This window comes from Rhinopithecus roxellana, chromosome 17, assembly GCF_007565055.1.
Source record: "Rhinopithecus roxellana isolate Shanxi Qingling chromosome 17, ASM756505v1, whole genome shotgun sequence".
NCBI lineage: Eukaryota > Metazoa > Chordata > Mammalia > Primates > Cercopithecidae > Rhinopithecus > Rhinopithecus roxellana.
This window is the reverse complement of record NC_044565.1, coordinates 99392785-99410255: the sequence shown is the minus strand read 5'-3', so window position 1 is coordinate 99410255 and position 17471 is coordinate 99392785. Positions and strand designations below refer to the sequence as shown.

At 37.2% G+C, this 17471-nt stretch overlaps 1 protein-coding gene across 6 annotated transcripts in view; it reads left to right on the top strand.

Moving 5' to 3' along the window:
- The window catches only part of FOXN2 (forkhead box N2), a 72886-nt gene extending 57101 nt beyond the window's left edge, over positions 1 to 15785 (top strand). For all 6 annotated transcript variants that reach the window (XM_030921624.1, XM_030921625.1, XM_030921627.1 and 3 more), the window contains 2 exons: positions 10844 to 10912; positions 13080 to 15785. In XM_030921624.1, the coding sequence (XP_030777484.1) occupies positions 10844 to 10912; positions 13080 to 13603 (593 nt within the window). In that variant the 3' untranslated portion in view covers positions 13604 to 15785. The remainder of the gene's footprint in view (positions 1 to 10843; positions 10913 to 13079) is intronic.
- The last annotated feature ends 1686 nt before the right edge of the window (positions 15786 to 17471 follow it).

Sequence of the window (17471 nt, the reverse complement as noted above, 5' to 3'; positions counted from 1 at the left end):
AGAACAAAAAAAAGCAGGGGTTGCAATCCTAGTCTCTGATAAAACAAACTTTAAACCATCAAAGATCAAAAGAGACAAAGAAGGCCATTACATAATGGTAAAGGGATCAATTCAACAGGAAGAGCTAACTGTCCTAAATATATATGCACCCAATACAGGAGCACCCAGATTCATAAAGCAAGTCCTTAGAGACTTACAAAGAGACTTAGACTCCCACACAATAATAATGGGAGACTTCAACACCCCACTGTCAACATTAGACAGATCAACGAGACAGAAAGTTGACAAGGATATCCAGGATTTGAACTCATCTCTGCAGCAAGCAGACCTAATAGACATCTACAGAACTCTCCACCCCAAATCAACAAAATGTACATTCTTCTCAGCACCACATCACACTTATTCCAAAATTGACCACATAATTGGAAGTAAAGCACTCCTCAGCAAATGTAGAAGAACAGAAATTATTAACAAACTGTTTCTCAGACCACAGTGCAATCAAACTAGAACTCAGGACTAAGAAACTCAATCAAAACCGCTCAACTACATGGAAACTGAACAACCTGCTCCTGAATGACTACTGGGTACATAACGAAATGAAGGCAGAAATAAAGATGTTCTTTGAAACGAATGAGAACAAAGATACAACATACCAGAATCTCGGGGACACATTTAAAGCAGTGTGTAGAGGGAAATTTATAGCACTAAATGCCCACAAGAGAAAGCTGGAAAGATCTAAAATTGGCACTCTAACATCACAATTAAAAGAACTAGAAAAGCAAGAGCAAACACATTCAAAAGCTAGCAGAAGGCAAGAAATAACTAAGATCAGAGCAGAACTGAAGGAGATAGAGACCCAAAAAACCCTCCAAAAAATCAATGAATCCAGGAGTTGGTTTTTTGAAAAGATCAACAAAATTGACAGACCGCTAGCAAGACTAATAAAGAAGAAAAGAGAGAAGAATCAAATAGACGCAATAGAAAATGATAAAGGGGATATCACCACTGACCCCACAGAAATACAAACTCCCATCAGAGAATACTATAAACACCTCTACGCAAATAAACTAGAAAATCTAGAAGAGGCCGGGCGTGGTGGCTCAAGCCTGTAATCCCAGCACTTTGGGAGGCCGAGACGGGTGGATCACGAGGTCAGGAGATCAAGACCATCCTGGCTAACACGGTGAAACCCCGTCTCTACTAAAAATACAAAAAACTAGCCGGGCGAGGTGGCGGCGCCTGTAGTCCCAGCTACTTGGGAGGCTGAGGCAGGAGAATGGCGTGAACCCGGGAGGCGGAGCTTGCAGTGAGCTGAGATCTGGCCACTGCACTCCAGCCTGGGTGACAGAGCGAGACTCCATCTCAAAAAAAAACAAAAAAAACAAAAAAAAAAAAGAAAATCTAGAAGAAATGGATAATTTCCTGGACCCTTACACTCTCCCACGACTAAACCGGGAAGAAGCTGAATGCCTGAATAGACCAATAGCAGGCTCTGAAATTGAGGCAACAATTAATAGCCTACCCACCAAAAAAAGTCCAGGACCAGATGGATTCACAGCTGAATTCTACCAGAGGTACAAGGAGGAGCTGGTACCATTCCTTCTGAAACTATTCCAATCAATAGAAAAAGAGGGAATCCTCCTTAACTCATTTTATGAGGCCAACATCATCCTGATACCAAAGCCTAGTAGAGACACACACACAAAAAGAGAATTTTAGACCATATCCCTGATGAACATCGATGCAAAAATCCTCAGTAAAATACTGGCAAACCGAATCCAGCAGCACATCAAAAAGCTTATCCACCATGATCAAGTGGGCTTCATCCCTGGCTGGTTCAATACATGCAAATCAATAAACGTAGTCCAGCATATAAATAGAACCAAAGACAAAAACCACATGATTTATCTCAATAGATGCAGAAAAGGCCTTTGACAAAATTCAACAGCCCTTCATGCTAAAAACGCTCAATAAATTCAGTATTGATGGAACATATCTCAAAATAATAAGAGCTATTTATGACAAACCCACAGCCAATATCATACTGAGTGGGCAAAAACTGGAAAAATTCCCTTTGAAAACTGGCACAAGACAGGGATGCCCTCTCTCACCACTCCTATTCAACATAGTATTGGAATTTCTGGCTAGGGCAATCAGGCAAGAGAAAGAAATCAAGGGTATTCAGTTAGGAAAAGAAGAAGTCAAATTGTCCCTGTTTGCAGATGACATGATTGTATATTTAGAAAACCCCATTGTCTCAGCCCAAAATCTCCTTAAGCTGATAAGCAACTTCAGCAAAGTCTCAGGATACAAAATTAATGTGCAAAAATCACAAACATTCTTATACACCAGTAACAGACAAACAGAGAGCCAAATCATGAATGAACTTCCATTCACAATTGCTTCAAAGAGAATAAAATACCTAGGAATCCAACTTACAAGGGATGTCAAGGACCTCTTCAAGGAGAACTACAAACCACTGCTCAGTGAAATTAAAGAGGACACAAACAAATAGAAGAACATACCATGCTCATGGATAGGAAGAATCAATATTGTGAAAATGGCCATACTGCCCAAGGTAATTTATAGATTCAATGCCATCCCCATCAAGCTACCAATGAGTTTCTTCACAGAATTGGAAAAAACTGCTTTAAAGTTCATATGGAACCAAAAAAGAGCCCGCATTGCCAAGACAATCCTAAGTCAAAAGAACAAAGCTGGACGCATCACGCTACCTGACTTCAAACTATACTACAAGGCTACAGTAACCAAAATAGCATGGTACTGGTACCAAAACAGAGATACAGACCAATGGAACAGAACAGAGTCCTCAGAAATAATACCACACATCTACAGCCATCTGATCTTTGACAAACCTGAGAGAAACAAGAAATGGGGAAAGGATTCCCTATTTAATAAATGGTGCTGGGAAAATTGGCTAGCCATAAGTAGAAAGCTGAAACTGGATCCTTTCCTTACTCCTTATACGAAGATTAATTCAAGATGGATTAGAGACTTAAATGTTAGACCTAATGCCATAAAAACCCTAGAAGAAAACCTAGGTAATACCATTCAGGACGTAGGCATGGGCAAGGACTTCATGACTAAAACACCAAAAGCAACGGCAACAAAAGCAAAAATTGACAAATGGGATCTAATTAAACTAAAGAGCTTCTGCACAGCAAAAGAAACTACCATCAGAGTAAACAGGCAACCTACAGAATGGGAGAAAATTTTTGCGATCTACTCATCTGACTAAGGGCTAATATCCAGAACCTACAAAGAACTCAAACAAATTTACAAGGAAAAAACAACCCCATCAAAAAGTGGGCAAAGGATATGAACAGACATTTCTCAAAAGACATTCATACAGCCAACAGACACATGAAAAAATGCTCGTCATCACTGGCCATCAGAGAAATGCAAATCAAAACCACAGTGAGATACCATCTCACACCAGTTAGAACGGCAATCATTAAAAAATCAGGAAGCAACAGGTGTTGGAGAGGATGTGGAGAAATAGGAACACTTTTACACTGTTGGTGGGATTGTAAACTAGTTCAACCATTATGGAAAACAGTATGGCGATTCCTCAAGGATCTAGAACTAGAAGTACCATATGACCCAGCCATCCTATTAACTGGGTATGTACCCAAAGGATTATAAATCATGCTGTTATAAAGACACATGCACATGTATGTTTATTGCGGCACTATTCACAATAGCAAAGACTTGGAATCAACCCAAATGTCCATCAGTGACAGACTGGATTAAGAAAATGTGGCACATATACACCATGCAATACTATGCAACCATAAAAAAGGATGAGTTTGCATCCTTTGTGGGGACATGGATGCAGCTGGAAGCCATCATTCTCAGCAAACTATCGCAAGAACAGAAAACCAAACACCGCATGTTCTCACTCATAGGTGGGAACTGAACAATGAGATCACTTGGACTCGGGAAGGGGAACATCACACACTGGGGCCTATCATGGGGAGGGGGGAGGGGGACGGGGGAGGGATTGCATTGGGAGTTATACCTGATGTAAATGACGAGTTGATGGGTGCAGCACACCAACGTGGCACAAGTATACATATGTAACAAACCTGCACGTTATGCACATGTACCCTAGAACTTAACGTATAATAATAATTTTTTAAAAAATAGTTTGGTTGGGTGTGTATTTAGAGTAAATTCACCTGTTTAAAAATATTACTGAGCTGTTCTAGACACCAAGGTACATCAGTGAACAAAGCAGACAAAAATGGAACTCACATTCCAGTTAGTAAATTTTAGTAGTTGTGCTAACTACTAAAAGCATCTGGTATACTACAAACAGATATAAAATTAAGGTAGTTGATGGTGATGTTAGGGCTACATGTAAATCTAAGATTTGTGTCTTATTGAAATGAAACTAAACCAGTGGTCCAGAGAGCTTAAAGTGTTGGTAATTTATTGAAACTGTTCTTCTACTTCAGAGAATTACAAGAGACACCTTCTCCATCTGGATGCTCTGCAAATGTATATATTAATTTTGATAGAGACAATAAATCCTTTTGTAGTTACTACAAAGCTTATAGCATTTAAATTATTTCTATAATTCTCATATCATTCCTTACACAAATGGACTGAGAATCAAACAACAGAAATATGCTCGACTTATAACCTTACTCTCATATGGCTAAAACTGGTGTCTTTTAATTGTTTTAATGATTTTTAATAATTTCCCAACATCAAGGTTAAGGAAATAAAGATCAACAGGCACAAATTAACAGGTTTTTAAAAATTGTTGTTTATTTTTTTTTTTTTCATTTTTTTATTATACTTTAAGTTCTAGGGTACATGTGCATAACGTGCAGGTTTGTTACATATGTATATTTGTGCCATGTTGGTGGCTGCACCCATCAACTCGTCAGCACCCATCAGTTCATCATTTATATCATGTATAACTCCCCAATGCAATCCCTCCCCCCTCCCCCCTCCCCATGATAGGCCCCAGTGTGTGATGTTCCCCTTCCCGAGTCCAAGTGATCTCATTGTTCAGTTCCCACCTATGAGTGAGAACATGCGGTGTTTGGTTTTCTCTTCTTGTGATAGTTTGCTAAGAATGATGGTTTCCAGCTGCATCCATGTCCCTACAAAGGATGCAAACTCATCCTTTTTTATGGCTGCATAGTATTCCATGGTGTATATGTGCCACATTTTCTTAATCCAGTCTGTCACAGATGGACATTTGGGTTGATTCCAAGTCTTTGCTATTGTGAATAGTGCTGCAATAAACATACGTGTGCATGTGTCTTTGTAGTAGAATAATTTATAATCCTTTGGGTATATACCCAGTAGTGGGATGGCTGGGTCATATGGTACATCTAGTTCTAGATCCTTGAGGAATTGCCATACTGTTTTCCATAATGGTTGAACTAGTTTACAATCCCACCAACAGTGGGAGTCTTGCTCTGTCATCCAGGCTGTAAGTGCAGTGGCACGATCTCCACTCGCTGTAACCTCCACTTCCTAGGTTCAAGTGATTCTCCTGCCTCAGCCTCCCAAGTAGCTGGGATTACAGTCACGTACAACCTCACCCGGCTAATTTTTGTATTTTTAGTAGAGACAGGGTTTCACCATATTAGCCAGGCTGGTCTCAAACTCCTGACCTCAAGTGATCCACCCACCTCCGCCTCCCAAAGTGCTGGGATTACAGGCCTGAGCCACCCTGCTTAGCCAAATTCACAATTTTGACACAGTTTTGTTTCAACCAGTTATGAAATCAGTAGCATGTTTGAAACTACCAAATTTTGGTTCCTTATGAACTGGATATGTTAGATAATACAGCTAATAGTGATATTGTTTTTAAAAACAGAGCCACCTTTAAAATAGCATAAAGTACTTTATCAATGAAAAAATATCATTATGAAGTGTTTTCAAATGTGACAATAAACAAATGAGTCTTCAGTTTAAATTTAATAGCAAAATTGACTGAGCACGGTGGTTCATGCTCGTAATCCCAGCATTTCGGGAGGCTGAGACTCCCTCAGGAGTTCAAGACCAGCCTGGGCAACATGGTGAAACCCCATATCTACAAAAAATATGAAAATTAGCTGGGCGTGTCGGTGCATACCCGTGGTTCCAGCTACACGAGAGGCTGAGATGGGCAGATCACTTGAACCTGGGAGGTGGAGGTTGCAGTGAGCCATGATTGCACCATCGCACTCCAGCTTGGACAACACAGTGAGACCCTGTTGATAAACAACAAACCAATCAACAAAACAGATTGGGTACTATAATTAAAAATTGTTTGTAAGTTCTACCCAGAGAATTTTTATTCCCTTTGTTCTATGAAGCTCAATATTGTACCTTGGACAAATCATTGATAATCAGGTGTTCTCAATTATGATGGTGTTTTGGGTTATTTCTCTATTGCTTATTTTTAATATTGAAGTTAAACTTTTTTTCACAGTTAATTGGCAAGGCATTGTAGGAAGCATATTTATAAATGTTTTAAATAAGATACAGGCAAAATTCTTTTGTAAAGAAGTGTTTGGTTTCACAAAGTTAATTTCATGTTGGAGAATTCAAATTAATTTGGCTATAGTAAGTTATCTACAATAAAAAAAATACATTTAAGGAGTATTTTTTCGTACCATTCTACTGTTATAGTAACAGTACTTAATTTTGTTATCACTTTAAAATATTCAGAAATGGTGTTCACGTAGCTTTCTTATGTTATCAGGATAAGCCTCTTAATCGGTTTTAGGTGTTGTGTTTCAAAAATATTTCCTTGAATCATAATGGATGCTTGTTAAAAGAAGTCACGTTAGGCCGGGGAGGGGACTCATGCCTGTAATCCCAGCACTTTGGGAGGCCAAGGCTGGTGGATCATCTGAGGTCAGGAGTTCGAGACCAACCTGACCAACATGATGAAACCCCATCTCTACTAAAAATACAGAAATTAGCTGGCATGGTGGCAAGTGCCTGTAATCCCAGCTACTCAGGAGGCTGAGGCAGGAGAATCACTTGAACCCAGGAGGCAGAGGTTGCAGAGAGCTGAAATGGCGCTGTTGCACTCCAGCCTGGACGACAAGAGTGAAACTCCATCTCAAAAAAAAGAAGTCAAGTTAGAGATACACTAATTTTTTAGTAAGTAGATTTTATAGGTGCTTCATTTATAAGACAAAGTTTCTGTAATTGGTTTCTCATTATAATGTATTTCCTTGTTAGATTATTTTACCATCACCTTCCTCTTTTATAAAATTGGAAACAAGGTAGATCTTTTTTATTAAAAAGAAGAATTAGGCTGGACACAGTGGCTCACACCTGTAATCCCAGCACTTTGGGAACCTGAGGCGGGAGGATCACTTGAGCTCAGGCAACATAGTAAAACCATGTCTCTACAAAAAATAAAAATAAAAATTAGCCAGGTGTGGTGGTACATGCCTGTGGTCCCAGCTACTTGGGAAGCTAAGGTGGAAGGATCGTTTGAGCCCTGGAGGTTGAGGCTACAGTGAGCCATGATTGTGCCACTACACTCCAGCCTGGGTGACAGAGGAGACCTTACGTCTTGAGAAAATAAAAGAAAAATTAGTTTATGGAGAAGTAATCTCTCTGTTGGGGCTTTTGCATAATGCCATGCATGTTGTGCCCTCTGCAAGTTCACCTGGCTTAAGACAGTGAATGGGGCCTGAAATTCAGCCCACACTCCATTCTTCTAGCTGTGTGCCTTGAATAGGGAACCATTCACCTAGAGGAAGATTTGCCTTTTTTCCAACTCACACAGAGACACATTATGGGCTAGTGGCTGCATCTTTTCTTCTTTAGATGTGATAGAATACTGAACTCAAATTTGTCTCAGCCTTCATCCTAAAAAACAGGAATTGGAGAGGTCATTGTTTTTGCTAATCTCTTGGATGTGGCATGTGGGCATCATTGATTCAAATCCTTTGTACTTGCTCTTCTTTCTGCCTAATACTCTTTTCCCTCAGATATCATTCTTTCCCTCCCTGAGGTCTTTGCCCAACTGTAGCCTACCTTCTCCTTCAGGATTTCTCTGACCTCTATATTTAAAATTGTAACCACTTTCCCTAACACTCTATTTCCCGTTCCTCTTAATTTTTTAAAATTTCTTGGCCATTTGTATGTCTTCTTTTGAGCAATGTCTGTTCTGATAATTTGCCCATTTTGAAATTAGAGGGTTTTGGTTTGTTTTCCTGTTGAGATGCTTGAGTTCCTTTTATATTATAGATGTTAATCCCCTGTCAGAGGAGTAGTTTGCATGTATTTTATAACATTCTGTAGGTTGTCATTTCACTGTTGATTGTTTCCTTTCCTGTGTAGAAGCTTTTTAGTTTGATATAATTCTGTTTATTTTTGCTTTTGTTACCTGAGTTTTTGAGGTCTCATTCATAAAATCTTTTCGCAGACCAAAGTTGTGAAGTGTTTCATCTTTGTTTTCTCCTGGTAGTTTTATTGTTTCAGTTCTTACATTTAGGTCTTTGATCCATTTTTGAGCTGATTTTTGTATAGGGTGAGAGGTGGGAGTCTCGTTTCATTCTTCTGCATATAGATATATATTCAATTTCCTTTGTATCATTTATTGAAGAAACTGTCTTTCCTCCAGTTAGCGTTCTTGGCACCTTTGTCAAAAATCACTCTGCTGGGGTGGGCACGGTGGCTCATGCCTGTAATCTCAGGACTTTGGGAGGCCAAGGCAGGCAGATCACTTGAGGCCAGGAGTTTGAGACCAGCCTGGCCAACATGGTGAAATTCCATCTCTACTAAAAACACAAAAATTAGCCGAGTATGGTGGCACACCTCTGTAATCCTAGCTATTGGGGAGGCTGAGCACAAGATTCGGTTGAATCTGGGAGATGGAGGTTGCAGTGACCCAAGAACACTCCTCTGCCCTCCACCCTGGGTGACAGAGTAAGACTCTGTCTCCAAAAAAATACATATTAAAAAAAAATTACTTGGCTGTAAATATGTGAATTAATGTCCAGGTTCTCTCTTCTGTTCCATTGATCTATGTGTCTTATTTTTATGCCAGTACCATGCGTTTTTGGTTACTACAACTTTGAGTATATTTTGAGGTCTGTTAGTATTTTGCCTCCAGTTTTGTTCTTTTTGCTCAAGACTGTTTTGCCTATTTGGGGTCTTTTGTAGTTCCATACAACTTTTAGGATTTTTTGTATTTCTGTGAAGGATATCATTGGTATTTTGATAGAATTTATAGATTGCTTTGGGGGTAGTATCGTCATTTTAACAATACTAATTCTTCCTGTCCATGAGTATGGGATGTCTATTTGTATTGTCTTCAACTTTTTTGTAAGTATTTTAATTTTATTTTTTGTAGCTATTGTGAATGAGATTGCCATCTTGATTTCTTTTTCAGCTGGTTTGTTGTTTTGTGTATAGAGATATTACTGATTTTTGTGTATTAATTTTGTATCTTGCAACTTTACTGAATTTATCAGGCCTAAGAGTTTTTTGGTAGAATCTTTAGTTTTTTCTATATATAAGGTCCTGTTGTCTGCAAACAGGGACATTTGACTTCCTCTCTTCCAACATGGATGCCTTTTATTTCTTTCTCTTACCTAATTGCTCTGGCTAGGGCTTCCAGTACTATGTTGACTAAGAGTGGTGAGAGTGAGCATCCTTTTCTTGTTCCACTTCTTAGAGGAAATGCTTTCAGCTTCTCCCCATTCAGTAAGATGTTAGCTGTGGATCATGAGGTCACATTTTACTTGGGGAAAAAGAGGTATAATATTATGTGCTGTCTCATAGCGGCCAACATCTGATTTACTTAAGCCTGTTAGTGTTATCAATAACAATAGCATTTCCTGCTGAAGAGAGTTTATGGTCTAGTTGGAGAGAAAACAAGTCAGTATCTTCATGGCTTTATTATCTACAATACCTTTTAAATTAGGCATTGAAAGTAAATAGGAAATCTTTATGCTAATAAAAATTTCCACCTTTGAGATATGGATTACAAATTTCATATCTGAGTCTTATTTTAAATGTCTTTTTGTAAGCTAAAATTTATAAATATTTTCTAACTTTTCTAATTATTAATGGTGTAATTTAGATTATACCATTTTACTTTTCTTTATTCAGACGAATATATCACCAAGATGAAGAACTTACAGCAGTAAATATAAGTAGATATGAGAGCATAACTTTATCTGTTGTAGAACCTGCTGATTTTACCAGTCTTTTAAAGCCCATTTTTAATGGAGTATCCATTTGACTTCATGAATATTATATTTATTTGTGGTACTTGCAGGCTTGTATATAATTATGACTAAAACAATACTAATTGTTTTTGTTTCTGCATATTCACTTAGCATTTATAGGTTTACATGACCTAGACTGACGAATTACATATTTTTAATCTCCTGCAACTGACATGTAATTAACATAGTACTTCATAACTGCAGATATGCATAGGTAATGATAGTATTCAAGGTAAAAATGCAAAAAATAAAAATAAAAGGAGTAATGATGTACATTCTTAGCTAATTTAGTCTGTTTAAGGGGAAACCTTACTGAAATCACAGTTTAAGTTTTCGTTTTCATTGTGAATAATTAAAGAAGAGAACTTATATTATTTCTGGTACCTTTCCATTTCTTTTGTACAGTGCTGTTCGCAAAACTGTTTCATGATTTTAAGTGAACAAAATCAGACTTCAGAATAATATATAATATCTCATTTTTGTTTAATGTATGTTTATGCTTTCTTGAATATACACCAAAATTGTAACACTGGTTATCTTTGGGTGCATGCAAATACTTACAATAGCCTCTCTTTTATAAAGAACATTAATATTATTACTTTTTCCCTTTTCAGAATCTGATATCGATGCTGCTGCTGCAATGATGCTTTTAAATACTTCTATAGAACAAGGAATTTTAGAATGTAAGCAATTGTGCCTTTTTTAAAAAAAAAATTTTAGTGCCTTTTCAAATTTAACCTAGACTGTAAAATAACTATTATAAAATTACTTCTTTCCAAGCAAATTTTATTTTGATCTGAGTAACTCAGTTTCTGTTTTATTATACTTTCATTAATTTATGTGAGCAATTGAGAGATTGAAGTTAATGCTGTGATTTTTCTTACATTGACCAAGAAATGAAGAAAAATATATTTAGAAAAATGAGCTCGAAGAGCTAAAAGTAAAAATGAAAACTATAAACAAGAAAATATAGTAAGTAAAATATATTTATGAACTTGGACTAGGAAAAACTTTAAGATACAAAATGCAAAATCCATAAAGGAAAAAAATGGGTAAATTTAATAAAACATCAGAATTTTAGCATTCTGGTCAGGCATGGTGGCTCACGTCTGTAATCCTCGCACTTTTGGGAGGACAAGGCAGGTGGATCACTTGAGACCAGGAGTTCCAGACCAGCCTGGGCAACGTGGCAAAACTGTCTCTACAAGAAATACAAAAATTAGCCAGATGTGGTGGTGCATGCCTGTAGTCCCAGCTACTCAGGAGGCTGAAGTAGGAGAATTGCTTGAACCTGGGAGGTGGAGGTTGCAGTGAGCCATGGGCACGCCACTGCACTCCAGCCTGGGTGACAGAGTGAGACTGTGTCCCAAAAAAAAAAAAAAAAAGGGAAAAGCATCTGACAAAAAAATACGTCTAAGAAAAGTGACATAAAATGCTGGAGACGTGTTTTTTCCTTATATAACAAAGGATTAATATCAAGTATATACATAAAAGGATTCTACAAGTAAGAAATAAGAAAACAGTTCAACCGAAAAGTCAGCAAAATGTATGACTAGGTGGATCTTAGAAGAGGAAATATATGTGGGCAATACACATGTGAAAAGATGTGCGGCGGGGCGCGGTGGCTCAAGCCTGTAATCCCAGCACTTTGGGAGGCCGAGACGGGCGGATCACGAGGTCAGGAGATCGAGACCATCCTGGCTAACACGGTGAAACCCCGTCTCTACTAAAAAATACAAAAAAAATTAGCCGGTGGCCGGGCGCGGTGGCTCAAGCCTGTAATCCCAGCACTTTGGGAGGCCGAGACGGGCGGATCACGAGGTCAGGAGATCGAGACCATCCTGGCTAACACGATGAAACCCCGTCTCTACTAAAAATACAAAAAATTAGCCGGGCGAGGCGGCGGGCGCATGTGGTCCCAGCTACTCGGGAGGCTGAGGCAGGAGAATGGCGTGAACCCGGGAGGCGGAGCTTGCAGTGAGCTGAGATCCGGCCACTGCACTCCAGCCTGGGCGACAGAGCAAGACTCCGTCTCAAAAAAAAAAAAAAAAAAAAAAAAAAATTAGCCGGGCGAGGTGGCGGGCGCCTGTAGTCCCAGCTACTCGGGAGGCTGAGGCAGGAGAATGGCGTGAACCCAGGAGGCGGAGCTTGCAGTGAGCTGAGATCTGGCCACAGCACTCCAGCCTGGGTGGCAGAGCGAGACTCCGTCTCAAAAAAAAAAAAAAAAAAAAAAAAAGATGTGCAACTTCTCTAGAAATTGGGGAAACACAAAATGAAGTAATATTGAGATAACTTTTTTGTCCATAAAATTATAAAAAATTTAAGTAATTGAGAATGGTGTTAAGTAGGGAATAAGTTCTATCATACACTGTTGGGAGTAAAACCATTTTGGACGGCAATTTGAGAATACCAATTATAATTTTAAATGTGTATATCCCTTAGCAATTTTTTCATATCTCTTTTGAAAAATTACTTGCATATATTCAAGAAAAGGCATCCAGAAGGATTTGTATTGCAGCATGATTTATACTAATGAAAAATTGGAAACAGGCTAAATACTAACACAGAAGTGATTAAACAGTGGTACATTCATATTGAGGCATTCTTTGTAAGCAATTCAAAATAGTTATATGTTCTATGGAAAAGTCAAGACATTGTTAAATTGTTTTTTTTTTAATGTTTCAGATTAATGCTTGCAGAATGATGTGATCTGGGTAAAAAAATAAAAAATCTACAAAGCATCATTAATCTAAAACATTTACTGCTCAAGAGTAATGTAGTAGTTTAAAATTGGTCTGTTTTTGCAACCAAACACATTTGACCTGTTGATGGAACTTTTATTTTCCACAGGTGAGAAACCTCTTCCTCTTAAAACAGCATTGCAAAAAAAGAGGAGTTACGGCAATGCATTTCATCATCCCAGTGCTGTACGATTACAAGAGAGTGATTCTTTAGCCACCAGCATTGATCCAAAAGAAGATCACAATTACAGTGCAAGTAGCATGGCAGCACAGCGTTGTGCATCCAGGTCTAGCGTGTCTTCCCTGTCTTCTGTGGATGAGGTATATGAATTTATCCCAAAGAATAGCCATGTGGGAAGTGATGGCAGTGAAGGATTTCACAGTGAAGAAGATACAGATGTTGATTATGAAGATGATCCTCTTGGAGACAGTGGCTATGCATCGCAGCCTTGTGCAAAAATCTCTGAAAAAGGTCAGTCAGGCAAAAAGATGCGAAAACAGACATGTCAAGAAATTGATGAGGAGCTCAAAGAAGCAGCTGGATCTCTGCTCCACCTTGCTGGAATTCGTACATGTTTAGGTTCCCTAATAAGTACTGCAAAGACGCAAAATCAAAAGCAACGGAAAAAATAGAAACACTTAAGTGTGGCAATACTCTTTCACTTAATTCTTTACAAGGGATATCAAAGCCATAATGGACTTCATTAGTTTTAGGGTAGGGAAGGGATACGAATTACTTATTTCTTTCAAAACATTTTTGGTTTTTGCTTTTTAAAATTTTTATTAAACAATTGCTGTTAGGATCATGCCTGATCAGAAATATATGATGTGAAGTCCTGAAAGCATAATTTTTGTGATAAGTGTCTCCAAGATTTGGAAATTTTTGTATAAGAAAATCCCCAGCCTCTGTCTTAAACTTGTGGGACAAAAATCCTTTCTTCTGTTAATATGTCAGAATGTAAGATTTGGCAACTCTATAAATTTTTTTCATTTTCTTTTCCAATCTGTAACTATAGTTACTGAACCAGCTAAAATTTTTGCTAATGTATTTTTCATATACTTCTCTCCTGACACACAATCCGGTAACATAAGATTGAAATTTTTTAACTTTGTTTTAATTTGTTTTTAATTTTTTTGTTGTTGTGGTGTGGGCAAAGACAAACATAAATTGAAAAACATCCTGATGTTTAGAAAAAGTTTCTTTTGGTTACATAGGTAGAGAATGCAACAAAGAGTTCTAAGGTTTAGAAAAGACAATTTTGTGGTGTTATTTCATCCAAGAACACTCCCAATTCCTATTACAATGGTAGCTTTGAAGTGTTTTTACTTCACAGATACTGCATAGCATTTATTGGGGCCTTTTATTCTTACCCAAAGTGCTTTGCAAACATTAAGTTTTAGCCACTAGCTGCCTTTGTTGAGTATAAGTTATCCAATGAGAGGTATAGCCAATTAAGTGTGTTATGGAGTACACCCATTTTGACACACTTGTAATAAGAGAATCTTTCATTTGCCTGCCACATGTACTGCATTCTGAGAATCTTGTAATAGGAATGGAGTGTAATGAAACATTCTGAGTACTAATTGCATATGTATCATAAAGTAGGTCATTTAGGAAAAAACTTCTGTCCAAGCTTTGTATAAATTAAATTTATAAGTATAACAAATTAAATCTTAACAGATTTAATGCAATTTTACAAACAAAATTACCTTCATGAATTTCAAAATTCATATAAAATTAGATCTTATGCAATACACCCTTTTGAGGAGGCAGTGTCATAACCTAGAGTGCCATTGATCCATGAGAAAAAGATTTTCTGGTACTACTCCAAAAGTGCTTTGACTGAGTATCTTATTTGAACAGTCTGCTTATATGAGACAGTTTTTCATAGTATCATTTGTATAATTTGATTAGATTATTCAGAAACAACAGGATGCTAAACTACACTTATTCATTGTATCTTTTTTTTTTTTTTTTACAATGATGGAAGCAACTTTCCAGAAGTTCAGTCTTATACTACATCCTAAGTCATAGACAATGACCTTGTTTTCATCATTCTGATAGATTGTATACATATGTACACATACATACACACACATGCACAGTCAAGGTCATGATGTTGATTTGCTGTTTTCAGCTGTTTCTATGATTATAAAGCATTTTTTAAGAGACAGATATTTTAACTTTTAATTTTTATTTTGGCAAAACTGTCAAATGAGAAAAATGATTTTAAAAACTTTTTTTTTCAATTGACAAGACTTTAAGTCAGGGATAACAGTATTAATGTTCTCTGTTCCATTTCCATGTTTAATTTAACCTGGATAGCCACATTAATGAATTGATGCTATCAAAATATAGTAATTTTTAAATTTGTTAATAATGAAAAATAACCCTTAAGCATGCAGGATGAGGTATTTGGGTTTTTTCTTTATATCGATCACATCTACAGAAAATGGCTAAACCAAGTTAACTTTTATTATAGACAGTGAATAAAACACCAAAAACCCAAAAATGCTTTAACCACAGTGTAAATAATAAAGAGATTACACACATCATTTTAATAACTATTTTTAAGTTTTTACCATAGCCTTCTGGATAGACCTTAGGAACAGTGTTTCAGTGATCTGGCACCAATTTATTTTGTTCTGCTGAAATTCTGTATCACAAATGTGCTACCTGGTTTCTGTCCATAAGACAATTACTCTTTCTTTTTTTTTTTTTTTGAGACAGAGTCTTGCTCTGTCGCCCGGGCTGGAGTGCAGTGGCCGGATCTCAGCTCACTGCAAGCTCTGCCTCCTGGGTTTACGCCATTCTCCTGCCTCAGCCTCCGGAGTAGCTGGGACTACAGGTGCCCGCCACCTCGCCCGGCAGTTTTTTTGTATTTTTAGTAGAGACGGGGTTTCACCGTGTTAGCCAGGATGGTCTCGATCTCCTGACCTCGTGATCCGCCCGTCTTGGCCTCCCAAAGTGCTGGGATTACAGGCTTGAGCCACCGCGCCCGGCCTACTCTTTCTTTATAAGAAAAGGAAAGTGATCTAAGAGAAGCAGAGTTAGTTCCAGCTCTAATAGGGATCTTCAGTTATTTTGTCTTGATGTATGTAACAGTAATTCTTTACATCTTTTGATTTTTCTCTTCCTTTTTATTCCCTCTTCCCATGAATTTACATGTTTAAGTTATATTCATCACTAGCAAGGACGATAAACACTTCTGCACTGAAAGCTAACAGGGAGAGATTACACAATATTTTACAGTTTCTTAAACTTAATTTAGTGCATCACCTTCCACTTGCTAACATACCAAGCCAGCTATTTTCCAGGGGAAGCACTTTTTAAATTATGGTCCTCCAGTTACTACTTCCATTGAGAACATGCTCTCATTCCTCAGGTGTTTTGAGAAACATGACTAGTAACCATATAATTAAGTAGAATCATTCCAAGTCCTATGGCCTGGAAATTGTATTCCCGATAATATACAAGTTTTCCTATAATAAAGTCAATTTAGAAGCTCCAAGGTGATTACATGTTTTCCAACATATCCTAAAACTGTGATATAAGCTAACATATATTTTGCCTTGCGTCAAAAGAATATGTTTTGTTGCAGCTGATTCCAGTTTATAATAGATCCCTAGTAAAAAGCTTTGATTCAGCACGATTGTTCATCTTCACATCCCAAACAGAAGCAGTGTTTCTTGAATATATATTTTTGAAGTTTTTTGTGCAATATATTACTAAATCAGTTATTATTTTACTTTTCAAATTCAGAGAAAGAAAACAGATTACCTGAATTCATGGAAAAGGTGGATCACCTCCCTTTTTCCACCTTCAAAGCTTTTCCTGTCCTGAAGCCAGCATGACTTCTTTTAACTTGGATTCCTTTGTATATAGTAAAGTTTAGTATATATATTTTTTCTTTTGCTACTTTCGGAGGCATTATGTAAAGGGCTCATACTAGATGTTCAGTTAAATATACTTTAGCACAAAGTCAAACTAGAGAATGTGTTAAGGAGGGAATGTATGTGTCTTGGTAGACCAGGAGGCCTTTCCCAGCAATTTAAGCAACAGATGTGAATACTTCACAAAGCTGTAAAGACCATTGTCTTAAATACTGCAACAACTTAACTCCCTTTTGTGAAGATCATAGCATTTATCTAAGAAACTTTGAGGCTTTCTGGTTTACATATATCTTACAGGTTTTTTTTTTTAGTTTGAAATGTGTAAGCTTTGATTTAAATCAAGTTTACTTCAGTATGTTAATGATGTAGTAAAAATATTTATTGAAAGGCGAATTAGAGTATTTTAATGTTATACCTGCCATTTTTTTTCTTAAAGCATATTCTTTGCATCTAACTGCCAGTGCCATTGTCAAAACTTATTTTTTAAATCGTTGTACATTTCTTATTAAACTAAGTGCTTAATTTTAAAGTATTATGTTGCCATCATATAGTGTATACAAATGTATAATTGCCAATTGATTGTTAACTATTATTTATTTTTAAATGA